This window comes from Mixophyes fleayi, chromosome 1, assembly GCF_038048845.1.
Source record: "Mixophyes fleayi isolate aMixFle1 chromosome 1, aMixFle1.hap1, whole genome shotgun sequence".
NCBI classification, from domain to species: Eukaryota; Metazoa; Chordata; class Amphibia; order Anura; family Limnodynastidae; genus Mixophyes; species Mixophyes fleayi.
Window position 1 is genome coordinate 366,476,820 of NC_134402.1, and position 15,958 is coordinate 366,492,777.

The 15,958-nt window shown below is 40.4% G+C and overlaps 1 protein-coding gene across 1 annotated transcript; it reads left to right on the forward strand.

The window, feature by feature from the left end:
- The first annotated feature begins 483 nt into the window (after positions 1 to 483).
- LOC142096936 (synergin gamma-like) lies at positions 484 to 14,989 on the forward strand. Its single transcript, XM_075178568.1, has 7 exons — positions 484 to 1,342; positions 1,436 to 1,491; positions 8,954 to 9,004; positions 11,260 to 11,356; positions 11,819 to 11,979; positions 13,026 to 13,133; positions 14,595 to 14,989. The coding sequence occupies exons 2-7, from the start codon at positions 1,471 to 1,473 to the stop codon at positions 14,754 to 14,756; spliced, it is 600 nt and encodes a 199-aa protein (XP_075034669.1). The 5' UTR covers positions 484 to 1,342; positions 1,436 to 1,470; the 3' UTR covers positions 14,757 to 14,989.
- The last annotated feature ends 969 nt before the right edge of the window (positions 14,990 to 15,958 follow it).

Here is a 15,958-nt window from a genome sequence, read left to right on the forward strand (position 1 = left end):
ATATATAGACCCCTTAGTCACAAAAACGAGCAGACACTGCTAATTGCTTAACACTTGACCAAAAAAATGCCCTTTACCTAAGCCACACACTTGCTGCTGTTTCCCATTGTGCTAACACTGCATAAATCATGAGGCGGAGCCTTGTGACCTCCACAGCATGATAGGAGAACTAGTGTGATTGACAGATGCTAGAGAGTAGCGACCTCACCAGTAGAGAGGCGCATGACAGATGCTAGAGAGTACCGACCTCACCAGCAGAGAGGCGCATGACAGATGCTAGAGAGTACCGACCTCACCAGCAGAGAGGCGCATGACAGATGCTAGAGAGTAGCGACCTCACCAGTAGAGAGGCGCATGACAGATGCTAGAGAGTAGCGACCTCACCAGTAGAGAGGCGCATGACAGATGCTAGAGAGTACCGACCTCTCCAGTAGAGAGGCGCATGACAGATGCTAGAGAGTACCGACCTCTCCAGTAGAGAGGCGCATGACAGATGCTAGAGAGTACCGACCTCACCAGTAGAGAGGCGCATGACAGATGCTAGAGAGTACCGACCTCTCCAGCAGAGAGGCGCATGACAGATGCTAGAGAGTACCGACCTCACCAGCAGAGAGGCGCATGACAGATGCTAGAGAGTACCGACCTCTCCAGCAGAGAGGCGCATGACAGATGCTAGAGAGTACCGACCTCACCAGCAGAGAGGCGCATGACAGATGCTAGAGAGTACCGACCTCACCAGCAGAGAGGCGCCATGACGCGGCTGTCTAGGTAATACGGTAATAGTGTCTCTCAGACCTGACTGCGTGGTCTTGAAGGTGCTGGGGGTAAGTGAGCGCTGTCTCACAAGGACCTAGAATCCCATCAACTATTTGCAGATCATTAGTGTGAATAAAAGTGTCCTTAGAACTCTAGGTGCAGACCCTAAGTTCCATAAAGACAAGTCTGGGCGTGTCACTGTACACCCATTATAGCTCCCAGGATATCCTGTACAGTTATGTAGTTTTATCTGCACAGTGGAGCCTTTCATGTAGGAACATAAGGAAGGAAGGAGCTGTGTGGGTTTCTTATCTGTCACCAGAACTCAGGCCGGTGCTGTAGGTTCTGCTAACAGCAATGGGGTTACCAGCAGCAGTATAGCTTTGTGTATAGGTACCAGCAGCAGTATTGTTATTTTAATTTAAAGTTGTATTATGAGAAACCTTGAAGTGCAAACAAACGTCACTGAGACTGTAGTCTGGTCTAAGCACCTGGGAGGGCTCCCTCAGGTAACGTGTCACTCTGCCTTCACCTCAACCACTCCCAGGAAACTTGCTTCAATCCTCAGCTTTCTACTTAGATTTGTGTGAGTATAATGCTGGATTGTTATATCGTCCGAACTGAGTGATTTTCTTCATATACACAGCACAGCTCTGTTTTATTTCCTCTTTATTGATAGATCTGATACACTACACGTGGAAAGCACAGCAACCAATGGCTATTGAACCTTCTCTGGTAAGGATCATTACCATAGAGCGTGGTGATTATTTGGGTTAAACTGTTCTGACACATGCATATATTTCTATTCTTTGTTATATGTATGTACAACCTGCATGACCTGCAAATACTTCTTAAGACAAAGGGGTTGTCAGTACTAATATACAAGTACAAGATGTACCTGCCAGCACATCATAAATTGCCATCTGTTCTCTAAAGTTTAACTTTACACCCATTGACATACCACAACAGTGCACCTGCAGTCAGTAACAGAGCAATGTGTGAAAGGATTGAGTGGACCGGTTTTCCGGTGAGCACCCCTTTTATTGGGGCATACTTGCAGGAAGAACGTGTACAAAGATCTGAATGACCCTGATACAGTAACAGTGGAGGGGATGGCAAGTGTGCCTGTAACCGCTGCTGTCGCCAGTGATCTTTCAGGGTCACAAATAGTTGTGTTTCTGTGGACCTTACAGAGAACATTGCAGTTGAGATGCTAGAGTAAATACAGCCAAAGGATAGAGATGGCCACTTTACATGAATGGTTTCCATCCTTCTTGATGTTACCCATTAGTTATACAGCACCAGCGTTCTGTCGAGGACCAGAGGAATGAGCTACATACCCTATATGTCGTGCCTGTATTATATTTTGTTGAATAAGCAATCTCCTTTTTGGAATTTTTGCAAACGCTAAGTCTGTTTTCAGCTGTAGACTTTTTTTGTTGATGTTGCATTAAACTTTTATCCTGTAAATCAAGCATTCTGGATAACAGATTTATGTATTTCTTTTTTCGGGACAGGTAGGATTTTAGATTGGTAGCATATTGCAATAATATATTAATATAGATCAACCACCCTGCTAGGTATTAATAGAACCATGAGTCCAGGAAACATGTTGATGCAGGTGACTGGATGGCTATCATTTCAGGGAGGACTGATTTAGCCTTCAACTTTAAATTTTTAATCCTCTTCTGAGGTCCTTTACATTTTACCGTTAACATTTTCCGACACACACCCAGCCAAGCTTTCCAACCTTCTATATAGGGCAGCACGTTAGCTTGGTTGTTAGAACTTCTGCCTCACAGCACTGGGGTCATTAGTTAGATTCTTGTTTGTATGTTCTCCCCGTGTTTGCGTGGTTTTCCTCGGGGTGCTCCATTTTCCTCCCACACTCCAAAAACTTACTGGTAGGTTAATTGGCTGCTATCAAATTTACCCTATTCTCTATCTGTCTGTGTTTGTGTGTATGTTGGTGAATTGACTGTAAGCTCCAATGGGACAGGAACTGATGTGAGTTCTTTGTACAGCGCTGCAGAATTAGTGGCGCTATATAAATATGATGAGTGTTGTCCCAATATCTTGATTGGAAATTACTACTTTATGTACAGTAGTACTGTATTTGTGTTATAAAGTGGACCTGCTATTGCTTGTTCCAGTTTTCATGAGGGTTAATCCACTTGAAGAATATAATTATCTCACTAATTGGTTTAGTCAGTAAGTGCCCCACACAAACAGTTTTGATGGTACCTAATGACAGGTTTGAGACTGTTCCTCAAACTAATCCTTTTTATATTCCCCAGTACACTATTATAGGAATAATATACCACATATAGTCTCTACAGAAAACATAATTAGATGAATTCACACAAGTTGTGGTTATAAGAAAGGCACAAAGACAATTGATGTTGTTGTCATTTCAGAATAACAGTGAAATGTTGATGTAAGTGTGGGTGTGGCCTAATGTCTGAAAGAATCATTTTAATTGCGAATTCTACATTTAAAAGTTATTTGTTAACATTAGATATTAAGCTTTGAATAAGGCACTTTTAGAAAGTCGACAAATCCTCAAAGTTAGTTATTTTTAAGACCATTCTTTACCCCATAAAAATCAATTGCAATTTTATATCAGACTTGGACTTGTGAAAAAGTAACGGAAGCCGATACCATGACAAGCAGACTTGCAGGGCAGTGTTTACTATCTCACCTTGTTTATTTACCCCATGGATGCCCACCAGCATTAAAGAAACTGACACATTTGATTTGCTGGTAGAATACATTTACTGCTTTTACACAGATGGGACATGGGGACAGTCAGGGATATGGAGCTCTGCAATGTTGAGGGTTAGGAGGTGTGAGAGAAGGGCAACTACGGCAGAAAGATTACAGTAACTTAAGCAATCATCTCTCAGACAACCGTTATTTTACCCCAGGAAAACACCTGGGGGTAAATGTATTAATATGCGGGTTCTTCAACACCTGCGAGTTCAGCGTCTGCAGAGGGAAGTTTCCCTTTACAATGCAGCGCTGCTTTAAATTTAATCGCCGAAGACGTTGAACTCGCGGGTGTTGAAGAACCCGCATGTTCATACATTTACCCCCTGCTGTATAAATAAAGCCATATACAGTGTAATTATAATACATGTTGGAGTATTTGCTGTAAAAACTCCTCTACGTATCTGTTGTATAAATGGATTTCATCAATTATTAAGAACCATTATGTACCATTTCAGGAATAACATCCTTTAATGTTGCATATGGGATATTAGAACTCACAGGGGTGCTGTTAACCATGTACCATAAAATGCAAATTTATCTGATTTGGATAAAACGCTCTGTAGCATTCACAGTATATGTAAACCTTTTCATGCTGTTACAAAATGTGAGTGCAAACACCTGAGTCATTAAGGAGAGCGAAGCATAAAGAGGAGAAACTTTGCACCTGGGCAAAACCATGTTGCATTAGGGGGCGAGGTAACTTTAAAATGTGGGGACAGATTTGTAGTTGGGATAGTGCATGTCCTAGATCAACTTTAAATTTCAGTGTAAAAATAAAGTTATCAGGTATTTGTGTGCTACATGGAAAAACAGCCAGTATTTAACTTTTATGCAAACTCATTTGCACCCCTTGCATTGTAACATGGGTTGTCCAGAAGCAAACTTACTCCATATTATTTTTTTGCTTTGCTCTCCTTAATGACTCGGGCCCTAAGAGTTTGCCTGTAAGGTCCTTTAGGTCCTCACTTACAGAGATTCATCTCAAATAATTTAGTTCTGTGCAGGGCCGGATTAACCCGAGGTCTAACTGGGCGTGAGCCCAGAGGTCTAACTGGGCGTGAGCCCAGAGGCCTTGGGCATCTGGGGGACCTTGAAACTACTTTTTTTTTTCTTTATAGCTGGCTGTAGCGTGGCCGGCGGCATTATTCATTGAGCCTGGGGTGTCCCAGCCCCAGGCTCCGACATTCAGCCGGTCTAGGAGGGCAGGCAGCTAACAGCAAATGTTATGCTGTTTGCTGACTGCTGTCACTGTAGTGCTTCCGCGGCGCACAGTAATCTTACTGACAGGATCTCTTGAGACTAACTCATAGTTTCAATCTCACGAGATATCTTCAATAAGGAGATTACTGTGCGCCGCGGAAGCATTACAGGGAGCGATGGAAGAACGCCTGCAGACAGGACGGATCAGGAATAGGAGGTAAGTGGGGGGGGCTCACAGTATCTCGGGGGCCTCCATTCCCATTATCCGGCCCTGGTTCTGTGGCGCCTGAAACTTGGTCATATGTGTGTGGATGGCATTAATAACTATGACTATTTTACATGTTGTAGTTAAAGTTTTATTAATATGATCAAAAGTCCTCGAGTTGTAAGGAAGTGAATGCATGATTTTTAATGTCAACGAAGCAATGTAGGTAAGTGTTTAGAATCACTGATTATTTGAGCAAATAAGGGGTGCATATCTAAAAAGAATGTGTTTATAATCTAAAGTTTTTGTAGCACTTGTGTCTATATATTTGGTCTACAAACAAGTCCTATGTACTAATGTCACACTTGTTGCTTGTTCCATGCTTTCTGTAGGATTTACAATATTATTTTTAACCATTTCTCAGCACACACAAGCAGACCGCACTTGCATCTTAAATCAAAATAAGCACCTCCAGAACAAGTTAAAGTCACAGAGTAGGGTGGGGGGACAGTTTTTACTGGGATTATAGAAAAGGGCAGGAAACCAGCCCCCCAAAAATGTCCCATTATATTTTTATACATTTTTCTTCTTACACCTCTGTGACCACACCACCAGGAGACATAGGGCTGCCCAGCTAACAGAAAGATAACCAGACCCTCTTCTACATCCCAATGTATTCCTGTCCCTTGGCGTGGAAGATGTAAGAAGATTTTGGCCCAGTTGGGATTTTCTGTAAGAACACGAAGTGTCCCTTCCTCCTCCTCACCTCTTCCAAGGTGCGCACGAGGAAATTAAGCTGGGGACATCTGAGAAAGAAGTCCATGTTGCCTGCAGTGTGTCTTCCATCTCCTGGTGCAAATTGTAAAGGGGTGAGTGGCTCCCATGATTTGGCCCGACTTCTTGCAAGATTGTGAGCTCTAGCTGTCAAGCGTCACCTTAACAAACAGGCCAGGACCTCATGGACGTAGAGGAAACTTGGCCTTTTGGCAAAGGGGAATGATGTTAGCAATTTTTAATACTCCAGCATTTGCATTTGAGGTTTGTTGAGTCCAGATATGAACATCTAGAAATATCTTTTGAACCCTACTTTTGATGGTGTCCGTTGCTGAATCTCTCTCACATCCAGAATTTGCAGAGCCAGTGGTGCTCCTAGCCTAGTTAGAGATCATCATAATATTCATTCCTATTTTGTCCACTTTAGTTATTGATTGGTGTGGTGATAAAGGGTGTTCTTCTCTCTCCCCTTGCTAATTTTTTTAGCAACGCAAAGATGCATCACAGAGAAGAATATCCCAGCATCAGCCCCATGGGAAGAATTGAGGTATATGAAAATATACTGAGCAAGGAGTTAATGACAAAGTTATGATAGGTCAGAAGTGCAGAATATTAAAACTAGAAGAACCAGGGCCATCTATATTGGGGTCCCCATCCAGAAAGAACAGGGGATGTTCAAAATCAGACAACTGAGGTCTTGGAGGAAAGGGGGAATGACTTGGCAGCTGATAGGGGGCAAATTGCTGTTACAAGCTGAGAAGACAGATATGAACTGTTTTAAAGCAATCAAGGCCACTATGAATATTGAGAAAGTCAGAGAGGCTTCATCCATTCAGGTGTTTTGAAGACTGAAGATCAGGAAGAGAAGAGTGTTTCTAGTACACAGGACTATTCAGGATTTAATAAAAAAAAAGTGGAAAAATTCAGAGAGGAAGCATTTTGTGCCAAAATCCTCCTAGAGAAGAGATCCCTATAATGAAGATGATAAAAATTGGGGTAATTGTACAATTCCTTACATATGGAGCTTGAAGTGTATCAGATTGCTCATTACTGCTCTAGACCAACATCTGGTCCTGACAGTGCAGAGAAGACAGTCTGGAGACTCTAGAGTTCCACAGAGTATTTGGACACACAAAACCCATTGTAATTTTCACAGATGCTAGCAAGCAGGCATTGGGGCTCAGATGGAAGATATGATGTTCCAATTACTAGTCGTCTCTGCAGAAGGACAAATAAAATATTCTCTGTAGAGGTGTTCACATTCAAAATTGTAACAATCGATCATTTGAGCCAGCAGGCAGCACCACATGCCCTCTTTTGTGATTTTCACAGTGAAAATATTCAGTTCTGCCATAGCAAATTTCTTTGTCAGCGGTCCAGCTGGAATTGGAGACAAATATGGAAACTGTTGTTTCAAGACCAGTATAAAAACTTCCATCTGTCAACCTGGATAATAAGTGGAGAATTTTAAAATCTATGTAACACCCCCTTTTCTGGCTGGGGTGTATGTATTAGTTTGTGTGTCCTGTCTGTGAATTATTTTTTACCTCGTATTCCGTATTGTGCAGAACCTCCACCTTGGTCTTGGTACCATAGGGTCTTCGTTGGGTAGTGTCCCAGAGGGAGACCAAGGAACTATCCACTCTCTACTCTGACTACAGGCAACACAAATAATATATTACCACACCAGATTAGTCTTTAAAAACCACACCAGCACGTTTATTAGTGATTCGTGGACTCCTACAGTTCTTTTGTAAAGGTTCAATGCCAGCACATTAAAGGGTCTGACTGCGGCCCCCAGATCCGGAAGTTTCTGTAAGCAGCCAGTTGCCAAAAGTCCACAGTCACATTCCACCATGGAACCTAAACTGTTCTTTTTTTTTTTTTTCTGTATTGGCGACTTTCATACATTTGAACAATTGTTATTAAATGTTCACTATCAAAACAGCCTTTTCTGGCAATAGCTTTTAGGTGAGTAGAATAAATCTAGGCCTTTTCTTCCTTTACCTCAGTCTTTGACAATAGAATTCTACTTTGGTTAGAGCCATCTTAACTCCTAAAAGTGGTATCGTATTTCAACAGATCCCAGAGGATTGCTCTACCTTTATTTTATGCTGTTTCCAAGTCAGGCAAAGAGAAAACATTTCATTGTCTTGATGTAAGGAGATACCTTTTTCAATGTCCAAAAGTTACTGCAGGAAGCAAGATCAGTTATTTTTCCAAAAAAGCGTCCAACATCACCAGATGGATTAGATAGACCACCTGTATCGGTCATGACTTAAGGCATTGGACAAGACCTTCAGTGCCCGTTCCACAAGAGCTGTATCCACCTCCTGAGAGAGAGGTGCACCCACCAACATAGAGCAGATGTTCAGAGCACTGGCATAGTTCCATCTCAATACCTGTTCCAGAAATTATAAGCTGAATATCCTGGAAAACCAGGATTTAGCCGTTCGTCATAAAATTCTTCAGGCAACTGTACCCCTCCACCTATAGTGTCCCTGTGATATATAATGGTCATGGAAGTGCGAGGGAAAATAGTGATTATTTGTAATGGTGGATATTTGTAATTCACTGTGGCACATGGGGGGCATTTTTAACCTTTCCACTTCCTGTCCCTTCAGGTGGGTGGGCCTATTATTCCTGATGGTGATTAAAAAGAAAGAGAATTGCTGGTAAGAGTAATCAGACTTTTTTATGTTTAGCCCCACTTTAAGGCAAATGTCCTGAGAACTTGTTTTAACTTCAGTCATTGTGATGAGCTGTTTTACTCAACCCATAATAAGAGCGATGTACGTGTCTATGCTGGCAAGCTGGCAACTGCGGCATTTGCCAGAACGGCTTATGTGCTAGAGTGTATTAGTGGGTTGTCTGGACTTCAAACCTCTTTTTAAATAGGCTTCACATCTCTGCTTTTAATACAACTAGTATTGAGCTGCAGCCCAGTGTACTTTACCCCCTCCCCACCCCCCCACCACCACCACTATTGTACTCGGTCAGCAATGGTAAAAAATAAACAAAACTTAAGAGACAGAACAGGAATATTTAGGCTCTGTACACACATGTGGGCTGGGGTACTTTTTATGCACAGCAACTTTTTCGTTCCAGTCTGGTCCTGGAGCTGTACTTGGGATATCCGCATTGACTGACACTTATTCACTCTATAATACATTATCCAAGCTGGACTCTTGCTGCAGTGCAAAGTGTATTCTTTTGATTGTATTTTCTACTTTTATTTCATTTCAGTTGGATACGTGTTCTCTTCACCTAAAGACTTGCTTACAGAACATCCATAAGGTAATGTTATAGACATGACTTTAATTGTTGGATTATTTTTCTAAAGAAACCAATGTGACGAGAGAATAACTAATGTACTGTCTTTTTGCAAACACATACCTCACAATGGGCCTGATTCATTAAGGATCTTAAATTAAGAAGTTTCTTATTTCAATCTCCTGGACAAAACCATGTTACAATGCAAGGGGTGCAAATTAGCATTCTGTTTTGCACATAAGTTAAATACTGACTGTTTTTCATGTAATTGATATCTTATTTGTACACTGAAATTTAAAGTTGATCATTTGTGTGCTACATGAAAAAACAGCCAGTATTTAACTTATGTGCAAAACAGAATGCTAATTTGCACCCCTTGCATTGTAACATGGTTTTGTCCAGGAGACTGAAAAAGAAGTTTCTCAAGTTAAGATCCTTAATGAATATGGCCCAATATGGTTCTGTTTATTTTTAAATTGCAGTGAAATGGACTGAAGTAAAAAATAAAATCAGGAGTAGTGCATGTGGTCATCGTGACACACGTCATGCTGGAGGTATTTAGCAATGTTTAATACAGATCTGAAAATGGGTAATTGTCTTGAAAAGGAGATCGGATCATTAAGAAAGGAATACACATTTTAATTGGTGAACTTTGATTTATACTGAATTACTTACAAGCTTGAGCTACTTACTTACTATCTCTAGTTTCCCAACAAGCTTCCATTCTATTTAATGACTCTTTTACTGCAGTATTGTGTCCTGTATACTGTACAAAGTGTGTCTTAAGTGTCAAATGCAATAAAGAATAGAGCAGACAGAGGGGCGCTTTCATAGTGTATTAATACTAAATGGTAATGGACAGAAAATCACTTTACTGGGATTTTAAAACTCTGTATCAGCATGGTGGCTAAGTCTTTAGCAGTTCTGCCTCACAGCACTGGGGTCATGAGTTCAATTCCCGACCATGGCCTTATCTGTGTGGAGTTTGTATGTTTTCCCCGTGTTTGCGTGGGTTTCCTCCGGGTGCTCCGGTTTCCTCCCAGCTCCAAAAACATACTGGAAGGTTTGCTGCTATCAAAATTGACCCTAGTCTCTCTCTTTCTCTCTCTTTCTCTCTCTTTCTCTCTCTTTCTCTCTCTCTCTGTCGTCCGTGTATGTTAGGGAATTTAGACTGTAAGCTCCAATGGGGCAGGGACTGATGTGAGTGAGTTCTCTGTACAGTACTGCGGAATCAGTGGCGCTATATAAATAAATGGTGATGATGATAAATTCACAGTTAATATTTATGAATTACATCAAGTACTTCTATAAGGATAGACTGTAAGTATCCTGCATCTATCTGTCTGTGATGGCAATAACTTGGTATGTTACTTATCTATGTAAGTAATGTAAATTATGTTTAGCATCTAAAGAAATTATTAAAATGTCTTGCGATTACAGACAAGCAAGTGATCAATTCTGGCCAATCAAATAGTTAATCAAATAGTTAAAAACCATTGACTGGTTAGACAGGAAAATTTTGGTCAGCAGTAATTGCTAAACAATCCTATTCAATGTGTTATTTTCATACATGCATGATTTCAAATCAAAACACAATGAAAAACTATATTGCTGTGAATGTTTGTTTTTGGATAAAGGATATGATCAAATGATGGGATTATTTACAATGTAGACTCATTGTGCATGCTGAATTTAGTCAGAGATAAAATAGATTATCCAGGAAAGAACAAGTCCCTCCATGTTTGGTCAGTGTTGGTTACTAGTTTGGAGCCTGCACCCCCCACAACTCTCGCCACCACTTTTATTTTTATTTTTTCTTGCTAATAAATTATTGGTGTCTAGTATAATTTCAATAACCTTCCATTTCTGATCACAGATTTTATCATGTATCCTTAGCAAAATACCTGAACACGTCAAGGGTAGCATGAAACATAAAATGCACCTGTGATTGTGTTTCTCTTCTCCTAAATGAGAAGTATTGAAATATTAACAAGTATGGGGCAGATTCAGTTGGCTGCGATGTCCCTGAGAACATCATAGCCACGCTTTATTACCGTCTATACGGTAAAGAGTAATGCTTACTTTTGCTCGCACCTCTTTGGGGCCATTCCAGGACACGGCGCAGCATTTTTTTTATAATTGAATCTGCCCCTGTATCTGAAGATATTGCAGGTAGTTTTATAAGTACAATGGTCATTTGAAAGTTTTCAGTGTGATTCACCGTTGCCAGAATAGGAGATCTCAACAGTCCGTGTGCTCTTTCTCTTCTCAATGTAAAGGTGATCCAGAAGGCCAATGAAATACTGTGCAGTATTAGTCAGCCCTCCGTGTGCAGTGAAGTGCTGCGATCTGCCCGGGGAACAGATTATATATCGGGTATGTCTCTGTATTGTATTTCCTTCAGCCAGTTCCAGGGAGGGAATTGTAGCCGTATGCTCACTCATTCTGGGGTCGCAAACGTATAATTGAGCATTTTGCTAACTGAGATCGTAAACAATGATGGGTGGTTATAATGACAATTGGGTCCCTGCTCTTTCCCATCCATTCCTAGTGTACGCATGTATTTGCAGAAGGACTGTAACAGATTACCTTCAGCCTGTACACACATTTCCTTGTTTTCATTCATACTGCTCCACGATAACCCTACGGTGAGAGGAGCAGTTACTGAACTAACCACACAAATCACTGATCAATACTTAACAAAGTAAATGAAACAAAGCCTTGCAAACTGGCTGACAAGTAGATATTCTCCTCTGGAAAATATTGTGCCTGTGCCTTGAATAACTAAAACCCTTTACCTGACATCATTCAAGACTACTTTTTCTTGCCATACTGCAGGAGTAGTTGAAGTGTACAGAGTGTCAAAGAGAATGGAAGGAGGAATGAGAACGCACAATATTGACTGCGAGAGGTTACGGCTTCTCCTGCGGGATATTGAGTTATCTTGGAATAATTTGCAGGCCTTTCTGTCCATGTGCCCCAGTGTATTACAGAAACTGGTAAGTGCATCAAATGAATTGGACATCATTTAAACAGTTACAGAGTGTGTAAACTTGTATATTATTGAGCTAAATTAATACACGTGGAATTACTGAGCTTATGCATCTTAGTCTAGCGTAGCAAGTTAAAAGGCCAGCGTGGTGGTCTATTATTTTTTCTTTCTTTTTTTGCTGAAAGCAGAAAAAATTAAATAAAATATATGATAGGAATGACAGGTTTGCAATTCCCTAGGTGTAAGAGATTGCTGGATCCACATACGGGACCATAGACTGTGCTGTTACTGCAAGACTAAATGCTATATACTGCTTTATTAGTTTTATCCTGCAGGACACCTGCACCCTTTTAGCCATTATCTAAGGGTTGTAGTATGTGGCTTCTGCTGTTAGTAATGTAGGCAGCTGAGAATACTTCATCACACCAGTAGAAAGATAGGGTGAGACTGAAAATACTTGCTTGATTATGGTACCAAAAGGAAAGCAAAATCTGTCACCAAAAATTAACTGCAACATTTACTTAGTTGGCATAAAGAATAACCGGACAGTGTGAATAGACCTCTGGCAGTGAAAGGGTTATGGTCAGTTCGCTCACGCTACAGTTGGAGGTGATGTAGGTGACACCAGTAGTTGATGCTGAACGCTGTGGTTTAAGCAAAAAATGACATGATAGGCTGGACACAAGATATGAAAGCTACGTTAAGGGGCAGAGTCAATTCTAAAAAAATTGCTGCATAGTGTACTGGAACGGCCGCACGGTGATTTTTGTTTTCGGTGAAAGTACCGCTCACTTTTGCTCACGCCCCATAGAGGTGTGAGCAAAAGTTAGTTACTATATACCATATAGATGGTAATATAGCATTGTTCTCAGGAACATTGTGGCCAATTGAATCTGCCCCTACTAGTGTCTCTGATACATGTTATATTCTTCGCAGTGTATATATAAGTACAGGAAACTTTTTATATTTCCCTCAAAATATTATACAGATTGTATGTAATCATCCCCAGACCTCCATCACGGTTTATTTTCTTTTATTTTCTTACCTCTACAGCCCTCACCATCCGCATTAGGTTTTGAAGTTGAAGGAGCCACCTCTGGTTCAAACGCTTGTCTTCAGAGGTGCTGTGGTGTATGTCTGCTGGAGAGGCTGAAGGAGGAGGTGAGACATCCACAATTACTAATACCACTATTCAAGATATAGTTTCTACTTGGTAAAGGTTTGTGTGCACATTACCTTTTTAATATAGAACTAGTTGAAGGGTTGGCTAAATGGGACATGTTCAGTCAGAGCTAAAGTTATTATTCAGTCGTTTTTTTTTTTTTATCAAACACCTTGATGGCCTCTGAAGTGAAGTCTGCATATTTCTTCATGATGCTAAACTATGCAAGTTTATTACGTAATCTGTGTGCACATACAGTATGTGAACTACATACTGTGTGATAATAAAACAATTGTAAAAGTGGGCAGCATCCTTAACCAGCACTGGTGTTAGAATGCACTGTAGAATGCACTGTAACAGGGAGACTGTGAGTGTTGTGTCCCCCTATAATAGGGTAATAGTCTAAACAAGTGTTGGCTAACCTGTGACACTCCAGGTGTTGTGAAACTACAAGTCCCATCATGCTTTGCCAATATATAGCAGCTTATTGCTGGAAAGGTATGCTGGGACTTGTAGTTTCACAACACCTGGAGTGTCACAGGTTAGCCAACACTGGTCTAAACCATGCCTAAATGGGGAGGGTGGCTGCAAAACAACTATCCTCTTCCCAATAAGCCTCCAGCCCCTCATCGTAAGGAACTGTGACTCTTCACAGCCCTCCTGTGCTGTGGGGGGACCTGGGGCAATTAATGAACTCTGCCAACCCAGAGGTCCCCAACCTAAGAGTAAAAATAAATAAAACACACACTTTTTGAAATTATACTCTAATTAAATAAGACACCCCAAACCCTTGTTCACCACTTCATTAAAAATAAAATGTAGTTTTATCTTTTCTATTTTCACTATCTATCCTAGTCCAAATCGAGCCAATAATGCATCCCAAGCACTTGCGACTGCTGCTAAAGACTATGAACGGAGATGACCATGTCTTCCCCTGACCACTAGCCAATCAAGACCTGGCAGCTAATAGGAGTCCAGGTTACTGCCAGTCTTGCAAATAGATAATTTTTCTTTTTTTTTTCTGACGTGGACTACGACTGAGAGCCTTTTAAACTATTTTATAGCACGTTAAATGTGGACTTTGCTAGACCTTCTTTTGCAGTTGAGCTAGATGTTCGGATTTATTCTCTTTATATGCATTTATATTTATATTTTATAAATTAGTAGTCATGGCAAACAAGGTTCAAAAAACATACGTTCAGATTTTTGTAGTCGGAACTCAGTTTTTTGGTTTTTTTTTGTTGTATTAAGGTGCTTTTGTTTATACACCTTTTGTGTATGTGCCTTCATACTGTGTTGTTGTTGTTATTATTACTACTAATCAAAGGGATATCTTTGCTTAAATGGACTATATATTTGATGAGCGATTACCTACAGAGAAACCTGGGCAGCCTTACCCATAACAAATTCTGCCAATGTACATTGTAACAATTTGCCTCTCTCTTCACTTCCTTTTCTAGTTCACATCTGAACCCCAGAACAGTATGCTGAATTTTGGAGGGCTATCCTATCACCCAAGCTGCGCTAACTTCTGGCTAAACTGTGTGGATTCCAGTCTGCCTATTTTGTCTTGTGACAGTAACTGTTCTACTTGTGTGAAAGTAAAGGAAGATGCATTGTAACCCCGTAAAGGTCTCAAGAACAATGTGGACTGGACAAATTATTTATTTTTTAGAACTGACTGTTACTTTTTTTTTTATATTAATATATGGTGCTACTGAGATGTGGAAACATTACTTCTACACGTACCTCACTTTACTACAGTGCCATCATGTATCAAAACATTTCTTAAGAGCAGCAAGTGCTTTCTATATGAACAACAATACAAAGTGTTTTACTATATTCTTAAACCAAATATTGCTGTATGTGTGCGCTGTTTTCTTTTATGAAAATCTATACTTCCCCTGACTATTTTATAACAATTAGTGCATGCCCAGAAATGTACAGTAAGGGTGAGTAGAAGGTAGGTCTGTTTCTTGTGTGTCAGATACTTCTGTACTGCTCATGCGCAACAAAAATACTTCTGCAAAGGTCTGTATATAGTTTTATGTTTGTCATTGGAGAGATGGAATGGGTGGGCAAGCGACACAATTAGAAGTGGATGCAGATATGCTTTTTAGGAGGCATACATATGACTACCTGTTTTTGTTTGTTTATTTGTACTCCTGAGTACAGATTTTATTAGTGTTGCAGTTGTATTATATGAAATCTATTTACATCACTTAAGTCATTTCCCTTTGTACTACTGCAGAAAAAAAGATTTCCATTTGATTTTAAAGGGGAAAATGAGATATTTGTATGTTATTACATTGGATGTAGAACATGCTACTTTCACATTTATTAATAACTGTCAAGGCAGTATTCTCCTGTGTATATAATATGTTACATTACTGTATTGTGTATAAAAAGGGTAATGTCCACCTTAGCACACAGCTGTTGGGTACCTGCTACAACACTATGTAAGGACAGGTGTGCAATCTCAGGGTCTCAGCAAACTTGTTCTAGCTGGGCTTCATTTTTTCTGGAGTTTTTTTGTTGTAAAGACCAGCCTCTCTTGTGAGCAGGGTCCCCCCAAGATGAGATATTCTGTAATAAAAAATGGTGCTTCATCCCTCCTGCACAATTCCAAACATTGGTAAAGTCACGCGACGGCACCATGAAATTGAAGAATGATTACTAGAGCTCTACCACTCTGCCCATGAACTTGATGTTGAGAAGATTGAAGTAATACAAGCCCGATACCTTGAGGCCTTAGACACTGCTTTTACAAGAACAAAAAGTACATGTCTGCAAGTTAGACTAGAAGACCTGATTAATAGAGGAT